At 45.2% G+C, this 26,279-nt stretch overlaps 2 protein-coding genes across 3 annotated transcripts in view; one reads left to right on the forward strand and one right to left on the reverse strand.

Annotated features, from left to right (window-relative positions):
- The first annotated feature begins 91 nt into the window (after window positions 1-91).
- LOC117382391 (cystatin-F) lies at window positions 92-1,895 on the forward strand. Its single transcript, XM_033979562.2, has 4 exons — window positions 92-232; window positions 664-833; window positions 1,029-1,148; window positions 1,500-1,895. Exons 1-4 carry the CDS (start codon window positions 199-201, stop codon window positions 1,629-1,631), a joined length of 456 nt encoding a protein of 151 aa, XP_033835453.1. The 5' UTR covers window positions 92-198; the 3' UTR covers window positions 1,632-1,895.
- A 1,017-nt stretch (window positions 1,896-2,912) lies between these two features.
- LOC117382386 (echinoderm microtubule-associated protein-like 4) overlaps window positions 2,913-26,279 on the reverse strand; it is a 32,168-nt gene continuing 8,801 nt past the window's right edge. Inside the window, exons 7-24 of one of the 2 annotated variants that reach the window (XM_033979556.2) lie at window positions 23,314-23,355; window positions 21,744-21,867; window positions 19,461-19,610; window positions 19,300-19,369; window positions 19,047-19,157; window positions 18,685-18,780; window positions 18,472-18,606; window positions 17,248-17,380; window positions 17,009-17,157; window positions 11,617-11,742; window positions 11,074-11,205; window positions 10,903-10,970; window positions 10,716-10,804; window positions 9,884-9,981; window positions 9,723-9,810; window positions 5,494-5,592; window positions 4,929-5,059; window positions 2,913-4,115 (exon numbers count right to left, since the gene is read on the reverse strand). In XM_033979556.2, the coding sequence (XP_033835447.1) occupies window positions 3,792-4,115; window positions 4,929-5,059; window positions 5,494-5,592; window positions 9,723-9,810; window positions 9,884-9,981; window positions 10,716-10,804; window positions 10,903-10,970; window positions 11,074-11,205; window positions 11,617-11,742; window positions 17,009-17,157; window positions 17,248-17,380; window positions 18,472-18,606; window positions 18,685-18,780; window positions 19,047-19,157; window positions 19,300-19,369; window positions 19,461-19,610; window positions 21,744-21,867; window positions 23,314-23,355 (2,165 nt within the window). In that variant the 3' untranslated portion in view covers window positions 2,913-3,791. The remainder of the gene's footprint in view (window positions 4,116-4,928; window positions 5,060-5,493; window positions 5,593-9,722; window positions 9,811-9,883; window positions 9,982-10,715; window positions 10,805-10,902; window positions 10,971-11,073; window positions 11,206-11,616; window positions 11,743-17,008; window positions 17,158-17,247; window positions 17,381-18,471; window positions 18,607-18,684; window positions 18,781-19,046; window positions 19,158-19,299; window positions 19,370-19,460; window positions 19,611-21,743; window positions 21,868-23,313; window positions 23,356-26,279) is intronic. The other variant, XM_055227017.1, reaches the window with a different exon arrangement.

The following is a 26,279-nucleotide window of genomic DNA, read 5'->3' on the forward strand; positions in this document are numbered from 1 at the left end:
CACTAAGGAGAAGCAGAGGAGACAAGGAGCAGAAGGAGGAGGAGAGAGGAGAGGAGCAGAGCATAGAAGATGATGCGGAGGAGAGAAAAGGGCAGAGGAGGAGATGATGCAGAGGAGGAAGTGGTCGATAGTTTGAGAAATGATTGACAGGAAATGACTGGGCACTTCCTGTAGAAGCTGTGAACAGGAAGTGAGGAGATGGCGGCTCTTCTGATCATCGCTGTGTTTCTGGGTAAGAGCCAAAATACTTGATTTAGGACTGGTTTAGACCTTGTGTAGTCCTGGTTTATACCTGATTTAGACCTGATTTAGTCCTGGTTTAGTCTCACATCATATAATATTGACTAGTTTTGTTCTTACAGATATATTTATATATATGTATACATATGCACTGTGAGAGGTGTGTGTGGGGCTTTACTTTTGTGTGCGGTGTGGTCTGGGCTTTAGTTTTGTGTGCGGTGTCACTGTGCTTTTGTCTCGTTTGCGGTTTGTTTAGGACTTTACTCATGTGTGCAGTGTGTTTTGGGCTTTAGTCTTGTGTGCAGTGTGTTCGAGGCAATGGGTTCAGTCTGGACATACCTTTGGTGTGTTAGGCTATGCACAGACTGGACTCATATTTCTTTTATTTAACCTTTTACAGCTCTACATCTACATCTGTAATAGGGGTCCATGCTGCCTGCGGGTGGCGCTGTATTCCTGGGGGACCCTGTGACGTCAGCATCGACGACAGCAGTGTCCAGCAGGCAGCGCTGTCAGCTGCAGTGTCCTTCAACAACCAATCAAATGACAGCTTTCTGTTCAGGCCAGAGCATGTCATCAAGGCCCAGAAACAGGTGAGCTCCCAGAGACAGGTGCAGTCCCAGAGAGAGGAAGATTTTGATTATGGAGGTGAGAGGAGGACAGAGGGCAGAGGGGGGAGTAAAGAGGGAGAGTGGGAAGAGATGGGGAGAGAAAGAGGGAGGTTGTGGTGGTCCAAATGGTCTGTGATTCTGACCCTATTCTGACATTCTGTGGATTCTGCTTCTCAGGTGGTGAAGGGCATCCGGTTCCTCGTGGACTTGAATCTTTGTAGAACCATGTGTCGAAAACGAGACAAAGCCAAGAACCTCTCTGACTGTGGCCTTCAGCCCCCGGGTCCTCTGCACCAGGTCAGTACAACAGCCAGAGGGGTACGGCACCAGGGTCCTGGCCCAGACGTGGTCCTGACCATAGACTGTACATATCTCTGGACATACGACATTCCAAACAGGAAGTGATCATGGGTGTGATCCAACTCCATTGACTCTGGCTCCAATTCACTTCCTATGTAAAAACTGTAGCCCCTCTCTCTGTGACTGCTGCTGTCAGGCTCGTTATTTTGACCTTAAAATGTTGGTTTGAACCTGCTCCACATGATCCTATTTTGTAATTGGGAGTGATGTCACAGTCCCACAGTCCACTTCTTTATGCAGGCTATGATCCTGGCTCAGACCTAGTTCTGATCCTGGTCTTGTTTTTAGGTCTTCCGTTGCCATGTGGAGGTTTGGGATGTACCCTGGAGCCACCACAGCATCATTCAGAGACTCTCCTGCAAAACTCTCTCCTCAGCTGCGCAGAGATCAGAGTCTCAGCCAGTCAGAGATAGTGACTGAGAAATGTTAAAAAGGGGTCTTTGCCTTTGGCAAGTTTTTGATGAGGGGTTAGAACATGGGAGAAAGATCCTGAATCCCTCCTCTTAAACTCATCTGTATAAGGCAAGTTAGTCTTTTTCTGTCTCGTATTTTGAAATTTATGAACATGTATAAATTAGCAGCTTACATTAGAATAAGAAATAAAAACAAAAAGCAGTCATTTCTCTTGTGGATCAATAAACTCCTAAAGTCATGTGACACACTCTTTGGTGTGGTGTCTTTGGTGTTGAAAAACAGCTGCACTTTAAAGAGATTTTATAAAAATTCATCTGACTTTTGTTTGTTGAAACTGACAAGAAAAGAGTGAGTGATTACAGACATATTAACCATAAACCCAGTCACATTAGCACACATGTTCGCTCACGTGCAGGAGTGTCGTTTGTGCAGAGGTGGCGTGCAGATGTGTGGCGTGTGCAGACATGTAGCATGGGTAGACTCGTTTCATGTTTGTAAACTAAAGTTGCTTCTAAAACTTTGTTTCCTTTTGTCTCTGGTGTTCATTTACACGACCAGTCACACGTTTGGACACCGCATTCAATGTCACACACAGAGGACATCAGATATATATGGAATTATATTTATATTTCATCTACGTATCCTCAGTTTCTACCCTTTGCTTTGTGGAGCTCAAACTCTAGTCGAGCTCAAACCCTTGTCCTTCTCTCAATGAGCTTCATGATGACATCCCTGAAATGATTTTCACTTCACAGCTGAGCCTCAGGGTCAGAAGCAGTGACCAAAGCAAAAGGTGACAGATATTTATAAAAATCTAAAACAGGTTCTGAGTTATTGTTTTTTTTTTCCACTACATTCACGTTTCACTTTGAGTCTCACTGAAGAATCCTGAAAATAAACAAGAAACAAAAATGGAAAACTTGTGACTTGTTTTTGTGGAAAATTTTAAACTGATCTGATTTATCGGCCCTTCGAAAAACATCAGCTGATCCCAGAGAAAAAGTTTGAGCCAGAGTCCCACAAAGAAACGAAACACACAAATGCACACACATCAAACACGTAAACAAACGCGCAAACACACCTAAACACATGCAAACAAACACACGCAAATACTCAAACATACACTCAAACACATACACAATCAAACACACTCAAACACTAACACGCAAACACACATATGCAAACACTCAAATGCAGACTAACACACGCAAACACGAATAAACATGCAAACAAGCACAAATACATATGTAATCAAACACAAACAGACAGATAAACAAACGAGTCGGTTTTAGTCCAAAATGTTTATTTTCAGTCTGATGTCGACAGGAATGCTTGTGACACATGATTGGCTTAGGGCCTTGTCACATGACCATCACATACACCCCCCCCCCCCCCCCCTCCCCCTCCCCCTTCACATGCATGCCCCCCCACCCTCAAACCCTTCCCTTAAACGTGTGAACATCCAATGAGACAAGCCCTTCACAATGACACTGTCAGAGATGGGCCAATAGGAATCTGTCATAATGACAGATCCCGATAGGCTCAAAGCTCTGATCAATCACAATCGGACATTCACTCCCAGGCCCTGCCCACACCACGATTTAACTCCATCTTGAAAATGATTGGTCAGACAAGGATTAGTCCTGGTTTAGTCCTGGTTTAGTCTTGGTGCCCTTTGAGTCAGTGTTTATAAAACAATTCTAAACCAGGACTAAAACAGGTCTAAACCAGGACTACAATGGGCCCTAAACACAGACCAAACCAGGAACAAACCAGAACTAAATCAGTACTAGACCAGGACTCTGGAGGGGGGCAGGGCCTTGACATTCATTGGAAACACATTTTTACAGAAATCACTTTTTGGTTCATTTTGAAAAGGCCAAAAACAGAAACTGAAACATAAAAACAGTGAATAAAACAGAGTCCATTCACAACTCACATGATCAGGATGCAGCACTCTGATTGGCTGCTGGTACAATGCATTCTGGGAGATGCAGTCCACTTCACAAACCCACAGGACTCCACACAGTTTTGCAGAGATGAGCTTAATGCACCGGAACGAGAGGGTTTCTGGTTGGATCCGGACTTGACCGGAGCGGGCCTGGACCCGAGCAGCGACAGAGGAGTGTTTCTGAGGTCTACGGTGGTGGATGGTGAGGGGCGGGTCTAAGACGGTGGCGTGAGGGGGGGCGTCGGCTCCAAGCTGTCCTTCAAACTCATCGTGTCTGAAGTGGGAGGGGTCAGCTCCGAGGGGGGCGGGGTCAGCTCACACTCCGGCTCTGGCTCCCCATTGGCCGTGGGCAGCTCATCCAACACAGTGGTGGGGGGCGGGGCCAGTGGCTTGGGGGTGGGCCCTGCGCTGCTCTCGACCAGTCGCCACTGTAGGATGCTCATGTCCTTTCCTCCCGTGGAGATCAGGTGACTGTCATTGTGCAGGAAGCTCACGTTGGTCACATGACTGCTGTGGGCGCTGTACCTGTGACTCGGAGCCTGCAGAGACCAGAGACCGGGATTAAGACTAGGATTAAGATCAGAACTAGACCAGGACTGAGACTGGGACTAAACCTGGTCATTCCTCAGTCTGAGTCATCTGCGTCAGTCTTTGGTCTTTGATGCCAGAAACAGTTCTGTCAGCACCCAAACACACAAACAAACTGTTTCTGTTTGTTTGTTGTTTACAGACAAACAGAAACAAACACAGACTGTTTTGTCAGCACTCTTTCTCTGGACTGATGGGCGTGTGGCAGGGGTAGGACAGGGGGAGCACTGACCTTGGGCATGCAGCTGGGGGAGCACTGACCTTGGGCGTGCAGCTGGAGGAGCACTGACCTTGATGTGGGGCAGTAGGGGGAGCACTGACCTTGGTGTGGGGCAGTAGGGGGAGCACTGACCTTGGGCGTGCAGCTGGGGGAGCACTGACCTTGGGGTGGGGCAGTAGGGGGAGCACTGACCTTGGGTGTGCAGCTGGGGGAGCGCTGACATTGGGGAGGCAGCAGGGGGAGCACTGTCCTTGGGCGTGCAGCTGGGGGAGCACTGACCTTGGTGTGGGGCAGTAGGGGGAGCACTGACCTTGGGCGTGCAGCTGGGGGAGCACTGACATTGGACGTGCAGCTGGGGGAGCGCTGACATTGGGGAGGCAGCAGGGGGAGCACTGTCCTTGGGCGTGCAGCTGGGGGAGCACTGACCTTGGTGTGGGGCAGTAGGGGGAGCACTGACCTTGGGCGTGCAGCTGGGGGAGCACTGACATTGGACGTGCAGCTGGGGGAGCGCTGACATTGGGGAGGCAGCAGGGGGAGCACTGACCTTGGGTGTGCAGCATGGGTAGGAGAACAGATGGACTTTGCAGAAGTCGTCAGCAAGAGCAAGGACGCGGCGGTTGTGAGAACGAACCACAGCATTTATGTCTGTGCCGTCTGAGCCCTCAGGCCACACGCCTGGAACAGACAGGACAGGGGCAAGGTCAGAGACAAGGACAGGGCTAGACATGGTGAGAGGCAGGGACAGAGACAGGAGCAGAGACAGGGTGAGAGACAGGAGCAGAGACAGGGTAAGAAACAGGGACAGAGGAAGGGACAGAGACAGGGCCAGAGACGGGCAGAGAGACAGGAACAGGGCCAGACAGGATGAGAGACAGGGACAGTGGAAGGATCAGAGACAGGGCCAGACAGGATGAGATACAAGGGAAGGGGCAGACAGAAACAGCCACGGACAGAAGTAGTTAGTATTACTATTACTTAGTAATAGTAAAAACGGCAATAGTAGTTGTAATGGTTAGAGAAGTAACAACCGAAGTGATTGTAGTAGTAGTAGTAGCAATAGTAGTAACAGTAATAGTAATAGAGTTAATAATAGTAGTAATGGTACTGACCAAAGACATGGAAGCCCAGGACGCAGGTGTACGTGGCCCAGTCGAGGTCTTTACAGTCAGAGCGATTCCTGATCTGAGAGCAGCCGTTTACCACGTCCCCTGAACACAACACACACGTTATATCACACTCATGACCCTGAACACAACACACACATTATATCACACACGACCCTGAACACAACACATACGGCCCTGAACACAACACAACACATTCATGACCCCAAACACAACACACACGACCCTGAACAGAACACAATACACTCACGACCCCAAACACAACACATGACCCTGAATACAACACACACGACTGTCAACACAACACACACGACCGTGAACACAACACTCAAAATCCTGAACACAACACACACGTTGTATCATACACATGACCCTAAACACAACACACACAACGATGAACACAACACACACATTTTATCACAATAATGAGCCTGAACACAATACACATTACACTGAACACAACACACACGACCCTCAACACAATACACACAACCCTCAACACAACACATAAGTTACATCACACACGACCCTGAATACAACACATTCATTGTATTACACACATGACTCTGGACAAAACACAACATACATGACCCTGAACATAACACAACACACACGACCTTGAACACAACACATGCCCCAGAACACAACACACAAATGTTATATGAGACACATGACCCTGAACAAAACACAACACACATGACCCTGAACACAACACACACGACCTTGAACACAACACACATGAACCTGAACAGAGCACACACAACCCTGACCACAACACACACGTGACACTGAACACAACACAAACATTATATCACAGACCTGACCCTGAACACAACACATACGACCCTGAAGACAACACCCACTTTATATCACACACATGACCCTGAACAGAACACAGGACCCTGAATACAACTAGGGATGGGGCGATATACGATAATATCGTTAATCGCGATAAATAAGGTCCGCAATTAATCGTTCGTGGCATTTTTTAATAATCGCGATCATCGCGCACGATTATAATCGCCTTTACGGCACCACACTGCCTCATGTTTCCAGTTCCAATACAACGTTTATATGTTAGTTCTGGTGTTTGCCCACTCTGACATAGCAATGACACTTGTAGCTTCTGTGCTTATCTATGTCTGAACTATATTCTGTCAGATATCAACAATAAACAAAGTCTGATCCGTAACTCTCCACAGGAACGTACCAGCGCGCGCCTCACCCGTGCGCATAGATGAGACGCTAATGTGTGTACATCTTAGATTTTTACCTACATTAATGCAAACTGCAGAATAAAACAACACCTTTTAAACAATAGACAAATTAAGTCTAATTCATACAGCTGAACACAAATGTGCCAGAGCGTATGGTCCGAATGCGCACTATGTGCACAGAAGCAAAGCTAACGATTATACACGGTATATTTTATGTACAATTAAGTCAATAGCAGAATAAACCACACTTACCGATCGAGAACAGCATCCAATCCATCAAAAAATAAGGTCCTTTACTCCTGAGTCCACTGTGGGATCTTTAATCTTTGCCATGAACCGCTCCAGGTCCAGATGCCTCTAGTTTAACTTGTACAAACATCCACAGTGTCCTCGATCACGTCCTCCCTTTGGTTTGTCCGTTTCGTCATGTTTAAAACGCAAAACAACAGTGCGTAAAATGTGCCATTATGCACACATTTCTGCATCCACTCGTTTCCCAATTCACCAAAGTGCCTTAATTAAAAAAATTAAATGTTCGTCGACGGGCACTTGCGTCACTTCCGGCGCAACAAGGACCGGTCCATTTCGCCAGCATGGCATTGAGGAGTACACATTTTCTTCCGGGTACGTCTGTTTACGGAAAACCATGCCATGTGATACATCGTCCTGTCCCGCTGCTCATTGGCTATGTGCGGGCTCAGTAATCCACAACCCCCACCTTATTGGCCAACACTGGTGTCAATCACAAGCTAACACGTGTGTTTAGCACTGGGGAACAAAGTTGGCGCTGTCAGAAGTTTATTATGCCTGAAATCGACTAAAGAAAGGCAAAGAAGTGACGGAGCAGATTTCATATTTGGAGTACTTTGCTGCAGCAGATTGGACATGGAGGATCTTATTTTGTGGACATAATTTCTTGACTGGAATATATTCTCTGGACCTTTACGGAACAAATGAGACCAACTTTGTGTGAATATGTTGATGTTTGACAGAACCAGAGCGCTCAATGGTAAGTGAAGTCCAGAATCACACTTTGTGACTTTTCTGTAAATATGTCTTTCCTGTCAGCACTGTGGTGATTGCAGGTGAAAATGGTTTGCATATCCATAAAGACAAGCGCTGCAGCTTTCATTTGATGTGTAGATTGTTTGTGCGGGTGACGCAGAAGTGTATGTACATTGCTGTAAAGTTGTAAAGTAGGCTCGGGCCGTCGGAACGTTAACAGGTTAATAATTATCGCGATAATATCGTTAATCGCAATTATTTTGACCACGATAATCAAGAGTCTGAAATTTAATATCGTCCCATCCCTAAATACAACACAAACGTTATATCACGCGCATCACAAACATGACCCTAAACACAAATCCCTAGTACTAGCATACACAGTAGTAAAACCCCAATTCCAATGAAGTTGGGATGCTGTGTAAAACTTAAAAAAAATACAGAATAGAATGATTAGCAAATGGTTTAACTTATACTGAATTGAATAAACTACAAAGACATGATATTTAATGTTCAAACTGATACACATGATTGTTTTTATGCAAATTTCACAAATCTTAAATTTGATGTCTGCAACATGTTCCAATAAAACTGGGACAGGGGCATGTTTACCACTGTGTTACATCATCTTTCCTTTTAACAACAATCAATAAGTGTTTGGGAACTGAGGACAATAATTTCTGAAGCTTTGCAGGAGGAATCCTTTCCCATTCTTGCTGAATGTACAACTTCAGTTGCTCAGCAGTCTGGGGTCTCCATTGTTATATTTTGCGCTTCATAATGCATTTTCAATGGGAAACAGGTCTGGACTGCAGGCAGGCCAGTCTCGTACCCGCACTCTTTTACAACGAAGCCACGCTGTTGTAATACGGAATGCGGCTTGGCATCGTCTTGCTGAAATAAGCAGGGACGTCCCTGACAGAGACGTGGCTTGAATGGCAGCATATGTTGCTCCAAAACCTGCATATACCTTTCAGCATTAATGTTGCCTTCACAGATGTGCAAGTTACCCATTCCACTAACACACCCCCATACCATCACAGATGCTGGCTTTTGAACTTTGCGTTAATAACAATCCGGATGGTCCTTTTCCTCTTTGGCCCGCAGAACACGACGTCCATGATTTCCAAAAACAACTTGCAATGTGGGCTCGTCAGACCACCAGACAGTCTACCTCAGGTGAGCTTGGGCCCAGAAAAGCCAACGGCATTTCTGGATGTTGTTGATATATGGCTTTTGCTTTGCATGGTACAGTTTTAACTTGAACTTGGAGATGTAGTGACAAACTGTTAACTGACAAAGGTTTCCTGAAGTGTTCCTGAGCCCATGTGCTCATACACATTCTTATCTGTTTTTAATACAGTACCACCTGAGAGATCGAACGTCTCGGGCATTCAAGGTTGGTTTTCTGCCTTGCCGCTTACGTGCAGAGATTTCTTCAGATTCACTGAATCTTTTGGTGATATTATGAATCATAGATGATGAAATCCCTAAATTTCTTGCAATTGTACGTTGAGAAATGTTATTCTTAGACTGTTGGACTATTTGCTCACACAGTTGTTCACAAAGTGGTTCACCTGTGGAATGTTCCAAACAGGTGGATTTTAAGCATTCCTTAACTTTACCATTCTTTTGTTGCCCCTGTCCCAGCTTTATTGGAACATGAGTGAATATTTGCATAAAGTTTATAAGTTTGACCATTAAATATCATGTCTTTGTAGTTTATTCAATTCAATATAGGTTGAAAAGGATTTGCAAATCATTGTATTCTGCATTTTTTAAAGTTTTACACAGCGTCCCAACTTCATTGGACTGGTATATAAAGTATACATGCAGTAGTATATAAATATACATGCAGTAGTATATAAAGTATACTCACAGTATATACTACTGAATATACTTTATATATTAAAATATGGTCACAGTAGTATCTAAAGTATACTCACAGTAGTATATAAAGTATACACACAGTAGTATATAGAGTATACTTACAGTAGAGGATCTCATAGTCTCCGGAGTTGGACATGATGAAGCTGTTGTCTGGAGACCAGTCCAAGTGAGTGATGTAACTCGAGTGTCCCTGAGACACAACACACAGCATAATTTTGGCCTGGAGGAGTAGTAGTATTAGCAGTAGTAGTAGTAGTACTTACAGAGCACTTGTTGTAACGGCTGTACTTGCGTCCATTGTCAGATACTGTGTACAGGTAGATGAAGTTGTCATGAGACCCCACGGCTAACAGGCTGCCGTCTGCAAAGCATCATCGGAAAAAAGGGTGAGAGTACCAAGAGAGGACCTAGAGAGTACCAAGAGTACTCAGAGGGCACCCTGACAGCACCGAGGCAGTACCCAGAGAGCATCCAGAGAGTGCCAAGAGAGGACCCAAAGAGAGCCCAGAGAGGACCCAACAAAGCTGCTGAAGGTAACACCCCTTCCCACCCACACCACTGATTTAGCATGGAGCATGCGTTTAGCAATGCTGTCAAAACTGTTGCTAACGCTAGCAGGAGCAACCTCGGGGAAAGAACGCGCTAGAGCAGGTTAATACATTTAATACATTAATACAACATTTTAAGGTCAAAACGACAAGTCTGACAGCAGCAGTTACAGAGAAAGGGGCCACAGTTTTTACACAGAAAGTGAATTGAAGCCAGAGTCCATGCTCATTTCCATTTTCCATTGGCTGCTAGCAGGTTAGCTATGTCTATTTATATATATATGCTGTTTATGGGTGTACCACGAAGTTCTATTTTAGGCCCCATATTATTTTATTATGCTCCTCCTGGGACCTTCCACTGCTCTGCTGAAGACACAGATGTGCCTGCCGCTGGGACAACCTGGTCTAGCCCTGGTCTAGCCCTGGTCTAGCCCTGGTCTAGCCCTGGTCTAGCCCTGGTCTAGCCCTGGTCTAGCCCTGGTCTAGCCCTGGTCTAGCCCTGGTCTAGCCCTGGTCTAGCCCTGGGTACCCTGCTGGAGGTACATACCCACAGAGAACCTCATGACAGACAACTGCTCGTTCCCATCGGTGTGGATTGCCACAAGGTCGGTGCTCTCGGCGTCCAGAACGTACCACCTGCCAAAGGTCAAAGGTTAAAGGTCACTCACAACATGCGTGGAGTGCACCAAAGTATTTGTAAGTTCAGTACTTTTATATGCAGTACTTGTACTCACTTCCCGGAGTGCGTCCCAATTGCGACCACGGCTCCACTCGGATGGAAGTCTGCGCAGTGTCCGTGCTCCTGCAGAACATGCATATTTACTCCAGATGCCCTCCCCGTGCCTCGGATGCCCTCCCCCGTACCTCAGATACCCTCCCTGTACCTCAGATGCTCTCCCACTCACCTCCAGGCTGCGGCTCCACTTGAGGCGGTGGTCGGCTGAGTCCCAGAGACAGACGAGTCGGTCCTGGGCACAGGTCAGGAACAGGTCCCTGCTCGGGTGAGACGCCAGACCCCACAGCTCGTCTGTATGTCCCTTAACCAGGGAGAGTCCTGGTTTAGACCTGGTTTAGACCTGGTTTAGATCTGGTCGAGCCCTGGCCGAGTCCTGTTATAGTCCTGTTATAGTCCTGTTATAGTCCTGTTATAGTCCTGTTATAGTCCTGTTATAGTCCTGTTATAGTCCTGGCCTAGTACCTGGTCGAATTATGGTCGAGTCCAGGTCTAGTACCTGGTCAAGTCCTGGTCTAATACCTGGTCGAGACCTGGTCGAGTCCTGGTCTAATACCTGGTCTAATACCTGGTCGAGTCCTGGTCTAGTCCTCGTCTAATACCTGGTCGAGCACTGGTCTAGTCCTCGTCTAATACCTGGTCGAGCACTGGTCGAGTCCTTTTATACTCTTGGCCGAGTCCTGGTCTAGTACATGGTCGAGTACTGATGGAGTACCTGGACTTCCACAGTGAATCCCTCAGTGAAGGTTCCTCTGAGGATGAAGTTCTTGGAGGTCCCGACTAAGACCTGGTCTCCTTTCCCCTCGGCCACGGCACGGATGCTCCCGAACTGATCCGGGACCTGCACAAACAGACATCAGACCAAACCCAGGACTGGACAGAACCAAACCTGGGACTGGACCAAACCTGGGACTGGACCAAACCCTGGACTGGACCGGGCCAAATCCACAACTAGACCATGTCAAACCCCATACTAAACCCGGAACTGAAACGGACCAAACCCCTGACTGGACCAAACCCTGGAATAGAACGGGCCAAACCCAGGACTGGACCAAACCCAGGTTTAGTATGGTCCAAACCTGGGTTTGGACTAGGTATGGGATGATATACGATAATATCGTATTAATCGTAATAAAAAAATGTAGCGAAATTAATCGTTCATGGCTTTTTTTAATAATCGTAATCATCGCACGCAATTAAAATCACCTTTATGGCACCAGACTGCCTCAGGTTTGCAGTTTCAAAACAATGTTTAGATGTTAGTTCTGGTGTTTGCTCAAAAGGGGGCCTCTGTTATTACAATCTTGCTTGCAAAAGTTGCAGCTCCGGGGGCAAACACGAGCAACTTACATGCATATTTACGAGACAACCATCCTGCATTGTTTGCCAAACATTGAGCCAAAAATATCCATCGTAAGTAACATACCATGTGAAATAAACTATTGAATGTAGATTGTGTTAGTTTGGATTTGTATTAATAATTGTTTGTGTGGATTTTGCTATCGCTAAGTTAGCACTAGCTAAACAGCACTTTACAGACACACACACGATATATTTTACCTACTATCATGTCAATAGCAGAATAAACTGCGCTTAACGATCAAGAACAGCATCAAATCTATCGAAAAACAAGGTCCTCTACTCCTGAGTCCACAGCCATCTTCACTCTCCACGAACCACTCTGGGTCAAAGATGCCTCGAGTATAACTTGTACAAACATCCACAGTCTCCTCGATCGCATACTTAATTTGTTTTGTCTATCTTGTCATGTTTAGGACGCAAATCAACAGTACATAAAATGCGCGCATATGAGGAGGTGGGACAACCTGATAACTACAGTAATGCATTCACCTGTGGAGTCATGCTCACCAGTGGGAAATGGAAGAGTGGTACCTGTATGTCAGAAAGTCCTTTTGTCTGGTACTCAGGTAAGAAGAATCTAGAATGTATTATTAATACTGAGTGGGAAATAAAAAGCTTATTTAACACCACATGATCATGAAAAAATGTTACAAAGTTTATAATCCAGGTATTGGTGTTTTTAGACAAAGTAGGAAATAGGTGTTCAACAGTGTAATCTGGACAGTGTTTTTGCGATCAAGACGTCCCTGTTGAAACTGTCACTACAACAAAGGAGTGGCTTCGTAAGAAGCATTTCAAGGTCCTGGAGTGGCCTAGTCAGTCTCCAGATCTCAACCCCATAGAAAATCTTCGGAGGGAGATGAAAGTCCGTGTTGCCCAGCGACAGACCCAAAACATCACTGCTCTAGACGAGATCTGCAGGAGGAATGGGCCAAACTACCAGCAAAAGTGTGTAAAAACCTTGTGGAGACTTAAGAAAACGTTTGACCTCTGTCACTGCCAACAAAGGGTTTATAACAAAGTATTGAGATGAACTTTTGTTATTGACCAAATACTTATTTTCCGCCATGATTTGCAAATTAATTCATAAAAAATCCTAGAGTGTGATTTCCTGGATTCTTTCCCCCCATTCTAGCTTTCATAGTTGAAGTGAACCTATGATGAACATTACAGGCCTCTCATCTTTTTAAGTGAGAGAACTTGCACAATCAGTGGCTGACTAAATACTCTTTTGCCCAACTGTGTTCAGGCCCGAGCCCATACAGGGCGTAGGGCCTATTGCTTCTGCAACGATGAGTGCATGGGCGAAGCCCATGTCTGTCTTCATGAAGCGCGCAACTTCGTGGCAGCACCGCACTGTGCACAGACTCCTGTATCCTAGCAACCCATGCCATAGGCATGGGACATCCATATTTGTTCTTGCTAGCATGTCAGCGTCAACATTAAGTCAATGGGTGAAGCCCATTGACTCAATGTTGATGCTGACGCAGCGCGAAGCGCTCATGTCCCCAAACACACTCCTGGCATCGAGCCCTATCCAAGCCCCCATGCCGCAGGCATGGGCCATCTTTATTACTGCTAAAATGAATGGAAGTCAATGGGAGGTCAATGGCGGACCCCGACGTCATGGCGAATGACGAGCGCTAACACGCTCGTCATTCGCCATTGACCCCACGGTGACGTGGGGAAAGTCGAGAGCTTTCAAAAAACGTATAATATGTCATTCTAATGTTTTCGGATATATTGTTTTTGCTAAAAATATTATTAGGCCCGTGCCCATACAGGGCGTAGGGCTTATTGCTTCCGCAACGATGAGTGCATGGGCGAAGCACGCGCAACTTTGTGGCAGCACCGCGCCCTGCATAGACTCCTGTATCCTAGCAACCCATGCCGTAGGCATGGGACATGCATATTTGTTGTTGCTAGCATGTCAGCATTCATGTCAGCTTCGCCCATTGACTCAATGTTGACGCACGCAGCGCGAAGCACTCATGTCCCCAAACACACTCCTGGCATCGAGCCCTATCCAAGCCCCCATGCCGCAGGCATGGGCCATATTTGTTATTGCTAAAATGAATGGAAGTCAATGGAAGTCAATGGGAGGTCAATGGCGAATGGCGAATGACGAGCGCGTTAGCCTCAGAGAACATAACGGTACTTGATGGCTTAATCAAGAACAGTAAGAAGAATAAGGCTGACCTGGCGGTAGTGTTTGTTGACCTGGAGAAGGCGTTCGATACGGTCCCACACGGCCTCATAGAGACCTTGAGGAGGAGGCGGGTGAGCCCGATGATTGTGAGGCTCATCGTGGACGCATACACAGGGTCACGTACCACGATGACGTCGGCTGGCCGCCCCTCTAATCCCATTGAGATACGGGTGGGGGTGAAACAGGGAGACCCGCTTTCCCCCTTAGTATTTAATCTCTCTCCTTTATGCCTTGGATGAGCACGGGGTCGGCCTGGAGTTTGGGATGGACCAACGTATAACGTCCATGGCCTATGTCGACGACCTCGTGATTATAAGCAGCGGTTATGGGGGCATGGCGAGAAACCTGTCAATATTGGACACCTTCTCGGAGAAGACGGGCTGACTGGCGAACCCGTCAAAATGTTCGGGATTCTGTCTCCAGAAGGAGGGGCGAAGGATGGTCCTGAACCAAGGTCCGCAGTGGAAGGTACGGGGCATGCCGGTCAGGTGGCTAACTGAGAGGGAGACTGTGAGGTATCTGGGAGTCGAGGTGAAATTTGGCACCACAACTCTTCATGTCATCCTGATCAAAAAAGTCAATCAGACCCATGTCATATTTTTCACTGGGTTGCCATGGTGATGCGCGAAAGCGCCTATGTTATCCTAATGGGAAAATTTCAACATTTTCGTACATTTCAAAGTCTTATAACGACCTATTAATGTCAAGGACGAACATAAAATTTGACACAGTGATTCTTCAGGTCGTCCCCGTCAAAAAAGTCCTGGGGCCAAGATTGTATTTTGCATGGTGTTGCCATGGCGATGCCTGGAAAACCCATGTTTTTGCATTTTGTGCATCAGCACTTCCAATGTGTTTTGACTTGTTTGGTGACAAGTGCAGCCCAAAACCGCGATAAAAAAGGGACAAGTGGCGCGTCAGTGCCACCCACAGGGAGTGCCGGGTCGGCCGAGTGCGTAGCACGGCCCGTGAGGGCCGTTCGATGCCGCTTGCGGCTTTTATTTAATTTTTTTTATTCTTCTGCTCTTTGAGCAGGAATTTGACCCCCTGAACATATTCAAAAACACACCAAATTTTGCCCAAAATTCAGGTCTGCTGAAAAATGTATTTTTTTATGTGTTGCATCATTGGGCATAAAAAAATGGCGCGACAGCACCCCCTGCAAAAGTCAAAATACATTGTGTCAATGGGAGACGTCCCGACGTCAACTTTGGCGTAGAGCCAAGAAATTCGGTACACACATTCTTCAAGTGATGCCAAACAAAAAATATTATGGCCACGCCCTCTGACACACCGGAAGTTGGCCATCTTGGATTGAAAATTCCAAAATGCCGAGTCAGCGTTTTCGCTGACCTCGCATTTTCGTCAACTCCTCTGAAGGTGCTTCACCTGCAGAGTTGAAATTCACTGTAAGTGGAGCATCAAAAGTTATCCAATTCATGATGATCCCTTTTGCGGTTTCCATGCGGCGAAGCTGCAAAATTCCATCGGAATTTTTGCAATTTTCAAAAGTCAAAATTTGCTCCTGTTTGCGCAAGCAAAGTCCGATTTGGCTCAAATTCGAATCAGTTGTTAAACTTTCGGGCCTAAAGCTACTCATTATGATAGAAACTAAATTGGCATGATAGCACCCCCTACAGAACATCTAATAAATTTGTATGGAAGGCCAAAAATTTAGTTTTCCCAAAAGTTACCAAATTTGACACAAAATTCCATTGGGTCATCCCAATCAAAGTCAATCAGAGCTATGTCGTCTTTTGCACTGTGTTGCCATGGCGATGCGCCAAACTGCCAATGTTGTCTTAATGGGAATCCTCCCAATTTTTCCCATTCATGGGAATATTAGATTCATGGAATAATGGGAAATTTGGCACCATGACTCTTCATGTCATCCTGATCAAAATTAATTGATATTTGTTGTCTGTATTTGATATTAATCAAATGTGTGACATCACTGCTAAAAACTGAGGAATGGGATAGCATGTTCTGCTGCTCATTGGCTGTAAGGGGAAAATGTCACTAAATGTGTGCAATGTAATTGGTTGATTCTACAAGGGGGAGAGTGGGGCGTAAACGTTCAGTCATCTGTAGGACTGTTTCGCTGTCTGGGACTCCAGTAACCCACAACCCCCACCTTATTGGCTAACATTGGTGTCAATCAGAGCCAAACGCGTGTGTTTAGCACTGAGTAACAAAGCTGGTGCTGTCAGAAGTGTATTATGCCTGCCAACAAAAGAAATGCAGCTTTCATTTAATGTGTAGATTGTTTGCGTGGGTGACACAAAAGTATATGTACATTGCTGTAGAGTTGTAATGTAGGCCCAGGCCATCAGAAAGTCTACATACAAACATATTAATAATTATAATACAATATTGTTTATCGCGATTATTTTTGTCACAATAATCGTGAGTCTAAAATTTAATATCGTCCCATCCCTAGTTCAGTCCCAGGTTTAGTCCGGCTTTAGACCGGACCAAACCCAGCTCTGGATCGAATCAAATCTAGTCCAAATAGTCAGCAGGTGGGAGGAGTCACCTCAATCTCCTTGTCGGGCCGCAGCTCGTGGTCCCAGAGCACCACACGTCTGTCCTTAGAGCCTCCGCTCAGAACAGCGCCTCCTCTGGTCTCACTCAGGCAGAATACACTGCCCTCGTGCGCCTTTACCTGACGTACAATCTGGAACGCTGCAGAAACACACAAGGAAACACATGTGAAACCAGAACAACTGCCCCCTGTTCACACCTCCTCGCCTTTGAGTCCTCCCCCCCCCCCACCTCTGAGTCCTTTGGACGTGGGAGTTTCTGCAGTTCTGGTCCACACCAGCAGGACTCCCCCTGAGTCTCCGGTCAGGATGTCTCCGTTCTGGAGGAAGGCAACGCATTGGACAAACTTCGGCTTTTCAAATTTCTACAAAAAACAACATCAGAGACAGTGCTGTTTATTTACTGCAGTGTGAGCGCTCAGACAAAACACACTCAGGCCAAACGTACACAAGAACTCAGACCAAACACAAATAAGTGCTTAGATAAAACAACATCAGACTATCAAACCTAGCCACTTGACTCCACCCACCTCTCTTCATCCACCTCCCCCCATAAGACCTACAGACCCACCCACCTCACGCCATTAGAACCCAGCCACCTCAACACATCAGACCATCAGACTGCCAACCCCACTGACCTGACTCCACCAGACCCGCCCACCTCACTCCATCAGACCCACTCACCTGACTGCACCCACCTGACTCAACCCTCCTCATCCCATCAGATTGTCAAACCTACTCCCGACTTCACCCACCTCACTCCACCAAGCTGATTCCACCAGACCATCAGACCATAAAAGCCAACAGGCCCATGCACTGCCCCAGAACAATTTAAATTCTGAACATCACGACAGAGCGAGTCTGACTTTGGACCTTTAAAAGTCCTTTAGACTTAAATGTATGTAAATGCAAGTTTCCCTCTCCTCCTCGCCTGGCTCTCATCCTCCTCGCCTGGCTCTCCTCCTCCTCACCTGGTCTTCCTCCTCCTCGCCTGGCCCTCCTCCGCCCTCCTCCTCGCCTGGCCGATTTTTCTTGTTTTGTCTGATTTTCCTGTTTGTTTTTGTGTGTAGGCAGCACGGTGGCTGAGTGGCAACACTCATGCCTCACAGCAAGAAGGTTTGGTTCGATCCCCGGGTTGCCAGGCCAAGTGGAGTTTTGCATATTTCTCCCCGTGTCTGGATGGGTTTCCTCCGGGTACTCCGGTTTCCCCCATCAACCAAAACATGAACGCCCTTCGAGACAACTGTTGTTGTGATTTTGGGTGTTACAAAAATAAAATTAATTTAATTAAATTAAATGTACTTTATTGTTGTACAGATACTTCCAATGCACACTGCTGCTCTGCCCCTCTGGACAAAAATAGTACTATTGGTAGTGGTAGTGTCTGTAGTAACTATACATATAGTAGTATCTGTAGTAGTAGTGCATGTAATAGTTATCATACATATACTTTTACCCCAAAAATCCCCTGCTTCCTCTGCAGACTGCTGCCGTTCCACGTCCAGAAGAAAATGTGGGATTTTCCGCAGGTGACAATGGAGGCGGAGTCAGTGGTGTGAAACTCCACCCCCAGCACCACCTCATTGGTCGTCTGTACAAACAAACATGATCATACAATACCAAAACTCGTCTGTGTATTCTGAGCCAAAGGGGCTAGGAGAAGGCGCACCTTGATCTCAGCCACTTTAGTTTTTCGGTTCCAGTCCCAAACGGTCAACATGTGGTCATTAGAGTCGTCCACTACAGCTAAATGAACTCCAGAGTCCTACAAACGAGAGGAAGAGGGAAAGAAGGGAGAAGGAGAGGAGACGGGTAAGGAGATGGAGAGGAGAGGAGGAGACATGGAGAGGGAGGAGATGAGGAGAGGACACGAGGTGAGAGGCTGCACACAGAGCAGAACAGTTTAACCCTTTGAAAGAGAACATGAGTCAGAGCTTTAAATAGTAGTAGTTAAACAGTTTGTTATAATAATAATTATTATTATTTTTATTATTACTAATTATTAGTACTATAAATAAAAGAGCGACTCACGGCTTTGGAGAAGGCAAGAGAGCCGACGCCACGCTCAAATGTCCCCAGACCCACAATCTGCAGCGTGCACAAGCTCACGCTGTCCCAGACACGCACGTGAGGAGACACCGCCTGCTTGGCAAGGACACGTGTACATCGCACGCACACACACGCATATACGCACGCACACACATAAACAAGCAGACAGAGAAAGCTCATTAAAACTCATTATAAAATGAGTCGAGAGTTCTGTGTAAATGTGTCATGTTCTGACCCGTCCATCTTTGTCCACTCCAGCAAGCTGTCCTGTGGCGATGCGGATCTTATCAGGATGAAGAGCCAGACTGGATGGGGGGAGAGGTGGGGGGTAGACGTTTAAAAGTACACAAGTAGTAGAAGCTCTAACAGTGGTATTTACTGTAGTAGTATTCGTACCACTTGACGCAGTCCGTGTGCCCGAGGTAGTGGCGTTGCGTTCGTTCTTCGCTGTTGAATAAAACCACAACGGAGGCAATGAAGTAAACCGTCTCTCCCGTCGGCAGCAGGAACACATTTGCGCGGCAGTCGCGCCCGCGGTACCCGTATCTGACAACACTAAGGAGAATACTGCAGTACTGTGAGTACAAGAACTACTGCAGCACAAACCACAGGTGGCACTAAGTAGGGATGGGACGATATAAGATAATATCGCTAATCATGATGAAAAAGGTCTGCAATTAATTGTTCGTGGCATTTGTTTATAATTGTGATCATTGCGATTATAATCACCTTTACGGCACCAGACTGCCTCCTGTTTGCAGTTTCAATGCAATGTTTAGATGTTAGTCCTGGTGTTTGCCAACAAGGTGAGACTCTGTCATAGCAATGACACTAGTTAGTTTCTGTGCCTATTGGGTAGGACAGTTATCGCTGTCTGAAATATATTCTGTCAGATATCAACAATAAAGTATGATCTCTCCACAGGAACGTGCCACATGTCATCTGTGCTCACTCGTGAGCACAGATGACATGTGTGCACATCTTATATTTTTACCTACAATAATGCAAGCCGCAAAATAAAACAACACCTTTCACACGATAGACAAATAAAGTCTAATTCAAACAGCTAAACACAAATGTGCCGGAGTGCATGGTTCGAATGCGCACTATGTGTACAGAAGCAAAGCTAACGATTTTACCTACAATTATGTCAATAGCAGAATAAACCACGCTTACCGATCGAGGACATCATCCAATCCATCAAAAAATAAGGTCCTCTACTCCTGAATCCACTGTGGAATTTTTGCCACGAAACACTCCGGGCACGAGATGCCTCTAGTATAACGTGTACAAACATCCACAGTGTCCTGCATCATGTATTTCCTGTTTTGTCTGTTTCGTCATGTTTAAAACGCAAAACAACGTAGGATGCGTAGAATGCAGATTTCTGCATCACTCGGCTTTGGCCGTGTCCCAGTTCACCAAAGTGCTTTAAACGCATCATTTGAAGTGTTGGTCAACGGGCACTTCTGGCGTGACAAGAGCTATCCCACTTCTGCAAGATGGCAGAGTACGCATTTTCGGCCGGGTACGTCTGTTTACGGAAAAGAATGGCATACCATACATCATCGTGTTCCGCTGCTCATTGGCTGTGAGGAGAAAACGTCACTAAAGGTGTGTAATGTAATTGGTTGATTCTACAAGGGGCGTAACCTTTCAGTCATCTGTAGCACTGATTCGCTATCTGGGGCTCCAGTAACCCACAACCCCCCGTTATTGGCCAACATTGGTGTCAGTCAGAAGCTAATACGTGTGTTTAGAACTGAGGAAGAAACTTGGTGCTGTCAGACGTTTATTATGCCTGAAATCGACAAAAGAAATACAGAAAAGGTGACGGAGCAGATTTCACATTTGGAATACTTTCCTGCAGCAGATTGGACATGGAGGAACTTATTATTAATTTGTTTGTTGGTTAGGTCTAATGAGCTACACTAAGAGTGAACTGAGTGCCTGAATCATACACTGTCTGACCAAAAAAAAAAGTCACCACCTGGATTTAACTAAGCAAATAGGTTGGGGTTCAGCAACAGTATGTGCTCAAAGAATGAGGTCAGCTGACAATCTGAATATACTGAATGACCAGGTTATTCCATCAATGGATTTTTTTTTTACCTGATGGCACAGGCATATTCTAAGATGACAATGCCAGGATTCATCAGGCTCAAATTTTGAAAGAGGGGGTTCAGGGAGTATGAGACATCATTTTCCACACATGGACTGGCCACCAGAGTCCAGACCTTAACCCCACTGAGAATCTTTGGGATGTTTGCGCATCGGTCAGACGGTCATTATCAATGCAATACTGGACAGAATCTTGTGGCAATGCAGAAGCTTATCGAAACAGTGCCACAGTGAATACGTGCCATAATCAAAGCTAAAAGCGGTCCAACGAAATATTATTATTGGTGGTGACTTTTTTTTTGGCCAGGCAGTGTATTCTGCATAATCTTTCAGGGCCCTAATGGGTGCTCTAACACTTATTAGCATACTAGCTATGTGTATGGGTGTCTATCCGTGTATATGTGTGTGTGTGTGTGTGTGTGTGTTTGTGTTTGTATATGTGTATATATGTGAGTGAATGTGTGCATTTATACAGTGTGTATATATATATATATATATATATATATATATATATATATATATATATATGTGTGTGTGTGTGTATCGGATGAAGGATACACCCACTCCAGTTTGAGACGCTCCGGAGGCAGCTCTGTTCTCATGTCGTTGTAGTTTTCCACGTCTGACGGAATGAACATGGTGATAGGACGACCACGCATGAATGTCTTTATACTGTTCCCCTCTGAAAGACACGGAACACAAATCAGAACACAGCACGCACGCACACACACACACACGTATGAATGTCTTTACACTATTTCCCTTAGAAGAACACAGATCAGAACACACCACACACACACGCATAAACGTCTTTTATACTATTCCCCTCTGAAAGACACGGAACACGGATCAAAACACACCACACACACACCTCAACACACACATGCCATGTGTGCACACACGCATGTACATGCAGACACAGGCCATGTGCACACACAGGCAATGTGCGCACACAAACATACACACAATCCTCTGGGTTAGAATACTAATGTCTGGACTTAAATTTAAAAAAATGAAACAAAAACTTATATCTAAGCAGTTTGGGATCACTTCACTTAGAGATCATCCGACACTCAAACCCAGTATCGGTATCGGGACTGAAAACAGCACTTTGTACCGCTCTTTTGTGTTTGACATGAAACAGCGAAACAAATGAAAAAAGACAGAGATGACGAGGAAGAAGCAAGAACATGACGACTATTTAAAGACGTGACACTTACACTCTTTAGTTTTACACTTTTTAGTTTTACAGGGTTTACAACCTTTTGTTTTTACAGGGTTTAGTTTTACACCCTTTTGTTTTACAGGGTTTAGCTTTACACTCCTTAGCTTTACAGGGTTTAGTTTTACACTCTTTTTTGTAGGATTACAGACCTTACAGAATTTTTTCACAATTTTGGAAAATTTTTCCTCAATTTTGTTCAACGTTTTTAAAGATTTTTTTTTTCAATTATTTACAGCTAATTCACACTACCAGTTCACGTTCACTCCCTTGCAGCACCATGATGGTCCTACATGACACAAGCTGACTCTTGTGAGCTTTAAGTCATGTTATAATGTTGTTACCTCCTTAAAAACATACCTGGAGTTGTGTTTTGTTTTATTCATGTTTGAGTAACCCTGAAGTCTGTCTATATCACCAAAGCTCAAAATGCTCTGTTCCACCTTGTGATGTCATGAAGTGGTAGTTTTGAAGTTAACAGCTCCTTTTACCTTTAGTTCAGTAGAGATGGGCAATTCCAGAGCTGAAATGATCCAAATGATTTGAGTGAAGGTGTATGGAGTTTAAAACCACAGTGGAGCACTTCCTGTATTACCACATGACATCACAAGGTGAAACAGAGTGTTTTCAATAAATATCCCCAGTTTGTGTGTTAAACACGTGTGAATGAAATAAAACACAGCTCCAGGTCTGTTTGTGATGAGGAAACTACATTATAACATAGATCAGAAAGTAGTGTAATATGGGCCTTTTAAACACCTGTTTAGACAGTTAGCGGATGCGGCTAGCATCCATGCTGACAAAATGGCAAGCATTTAATAGAGACAGTCCTAAATGTTAGCCTCTGCAGGGTTAGGATAGCGTTAGCGATAAAGCCCCAATACTTGGACTCGCTCTAGGACTCACCTGCCTGGGTCTCTTTGGTCTTTTCTCGAGTCGACATTTTGGCTGAATGAGACATGAGACAAAATCAAAACATAAAAATGTTCATGGCAACATGAAACTAAAACTAAAACATGAGACATAGAGCAGCCATCCTCAAAGGACTGAACCAGGCCTAAACAAGGACCTAACCAGGTCTACACCACAACTAAACCAGGACTAAACCAAGTCCAAACCAGGTCTACCCCAGGATCAAACCAGAACTAAACCAGGACTAAACCAGCACTATAACAGGTCTAAACGAGGTCTAAACCAAAATTATCACAGGTCTAAACCAGGACTATAACAGGTCTAAAGCAGGATAGGTCTAACCCAGGACTATAACAGGTCTAAACCAGGACTATAACAGGTCTAAATCAGGTCTAAACCAGGACTATAACCGGCTAAACCAGAATTATAACAGGTCTAAACCAGGACTATAACAAGTCTAAACACGGTCAAAACCAGGGCTAAACCAGGTCTATAACAGGTGTAAACCTGGACTGTAACAGGTGTAAACCCGGACTGTAACAGCTCTAAACCAGGTCTAAACCAGGTCTAAACCAGGTCAAAACCAATATTATAACAGGTCTAAACCAGGACTATAAACAGGTCTAAAGCAGGATAGGTCTAACCCAGGACTACAACAGGTCTAAACCAAGATTATAACAGGTCTAAACCAAGATTATAACAGGTCTAAACCAGGACTATAACAGGTCTAAACCAGGATAGGTCTAACCCAGGACTATAACAGGTGTAAACTAGGCCTAAACCAGGATTATAACAGGTCTAAACAAGGCCTAAAACAGGACTACAACAGGTGTAAACCAGGTCTAAACCAGGACTATAACAGGTCTAAACCACATCTAAACCAGGACTATAACAGATCTAAAATCAGGACTAAACCAGGACTATATACTACATATAAACAAATCATTTAGACCTCGTTCATAACAGGTCTAAACCAGGACTACAATAGGTCTAAACCGGTCTAAACCAGGACTATAAGAGTATGTATAAACCACATCTAAACCAGGACTATAACAGGTCTAAAGCAGGATAGGTCTAACCCAGGACTATAACAGGTCTAAACCAGGACTATAACCGGCTAAACCAGAATTATAACAGGTCTAAACCAGGACTATAACAAGTCTAAACACGGTCAAAACCAGGGCTAAACCAGGTCTAAACCAGGTCTATAACAGGTCTAAACCTGGACTGTAACAGGTCTAAACCCGGACTGTAACAGGTCTAAACCAGGTCTAAACCAGGTCTAAACCAGGTCTAAACCAGGTCAGAACCAATATTATAACAGGTCTAAACCAGGATAGGTCTAACCCAGGACTACAACAGGTCTAAACCAGGTCTAAACCAAGATTATAACAGGTCTAAACCAGGATAACAGGTCTAAACCAGGATAGGTCTAACCCAGGACTATAACAGGTGTAAACTAGGCCTAAACCAGGATTATAACAGGTCTAAACGAGGCCTAAAACAGGACTACAACAGGTGTAAACCAGGTCTAAACCAGGACTATAACGGGTCTAAACCACATCTAAACCAGGACTATAACAGATCTAAATCAGGAGTAAACCAGGACTATATACTACATATAAACAAATCGTTTAGACCTCATTCATAACAGGTCTAAACAAGGTCTAAACCAGGACTACAATAGGTCTAAATCGGTCTAAACCAGGACTATAACAGCTCTAAACCAGGTCTAAACTAAGTCTAAACCAGGTCTAAAACAAGTTTAAACCAGGTCTCCAAGAGCTCTGAACTAGGATTGAACCAGGTCTAAACCGGGACTGTAACAGGTCAAAACCGGGACTGTAACAGATCTATGTCATTGTCATAATGACTCCGCTTATGACACTCATAGTTCTGTACATAGCGCATACGCATCGCGCACACAGCAAAGAAAAGAAGAGAACAAATCGTGACACAGGGCAGACACTATGGAAAACATTTTAACAGGGATAAAAAGAAAGGCGAAGATAGACGGAGGTAATGAGACACACGAAAGTCACCTGAAAAGTAAGACAAGGAAGTCTGATGAAGCGTATTTAGCACTTGACTTCATCGTGACTCCGGTGGGACACGAGGACAGACCGGTGTCTGCTGTGTCTGAAAATGTTGGCAGTGGACAGTATGAAGCCAAATAAGTTAAGGCGCCACCTCGTTACATCTCAGTCACGCTGATAAGACGCTGGAGACCTGGTTTAGCCCAGGTCTATACCTGGGCTAAACCAGAATTATAACAGTTCTAAACCAGCTCTAAACCAGGTCTAAACCAGGACTATAACAGGTCTAAAGCAGGATAGGTCTAACCCAGGACTATAACAGGTCAAAACCAGGACTATAACAGGTCTGAACCAGGTCTAAACCTGAAGACCATTTGAGGATCACTGCTCTACAGACATAGGGATGTGAGGGACCAGATTCAGATCTACAGAAGTGCCTTGCTTTGGAGCAGACAGGTCAGATGATTTAAACTGGACTCTACAGGAATCAAACTACAGACTCACCACATGACAACATAGCAGACATCTGTGAACCGCAGAGAGCATGTCAGGCCACAAGCAAAGAAGGGACTAAACCGGTACTAAACCAGGACTAAACCAGCACTAAATTGGTCCAACCCAGGTCTATAACAGGTCTGAATCAGGACTAAACCAGGACTAAACCTGGTCCAAACTAGGTCTATAACAGGACTGAACCAGAACTAAACCAGGACTAAACTAGGTCTGAACGAGGACTAAACAGGATCCAAACCATATCTATACCACAGTCAGAACCAGGCCTTAACCAGGTCTATAACAGGTCTGAAGCAGGTCTGAAGTAGGTCTGAACCAGGTCTGAACCAGGACTAAACCAGAACTAAACCAGAACCGAACCAGAACTGAACCAGGTCTGAACCAGGCCTGAACCCGGACTAAACTAGGTCT

Source organism: Periophthalmus magnuspinnatus, chromosome 15 (assembly GCF_009829125.3).
Source record: "Periophthalmus magnuspinnatus isolate fPerMag1 chromosome 15, fPerMag1.2.pri, whole genome shotgun sequence".
NCBI lineage: Eukaryota > Metazoa > Chordata > Actinopteri > Gobiiformes > Gobiidae > Periophthalmus > Periophthalmus magnuspinnatus.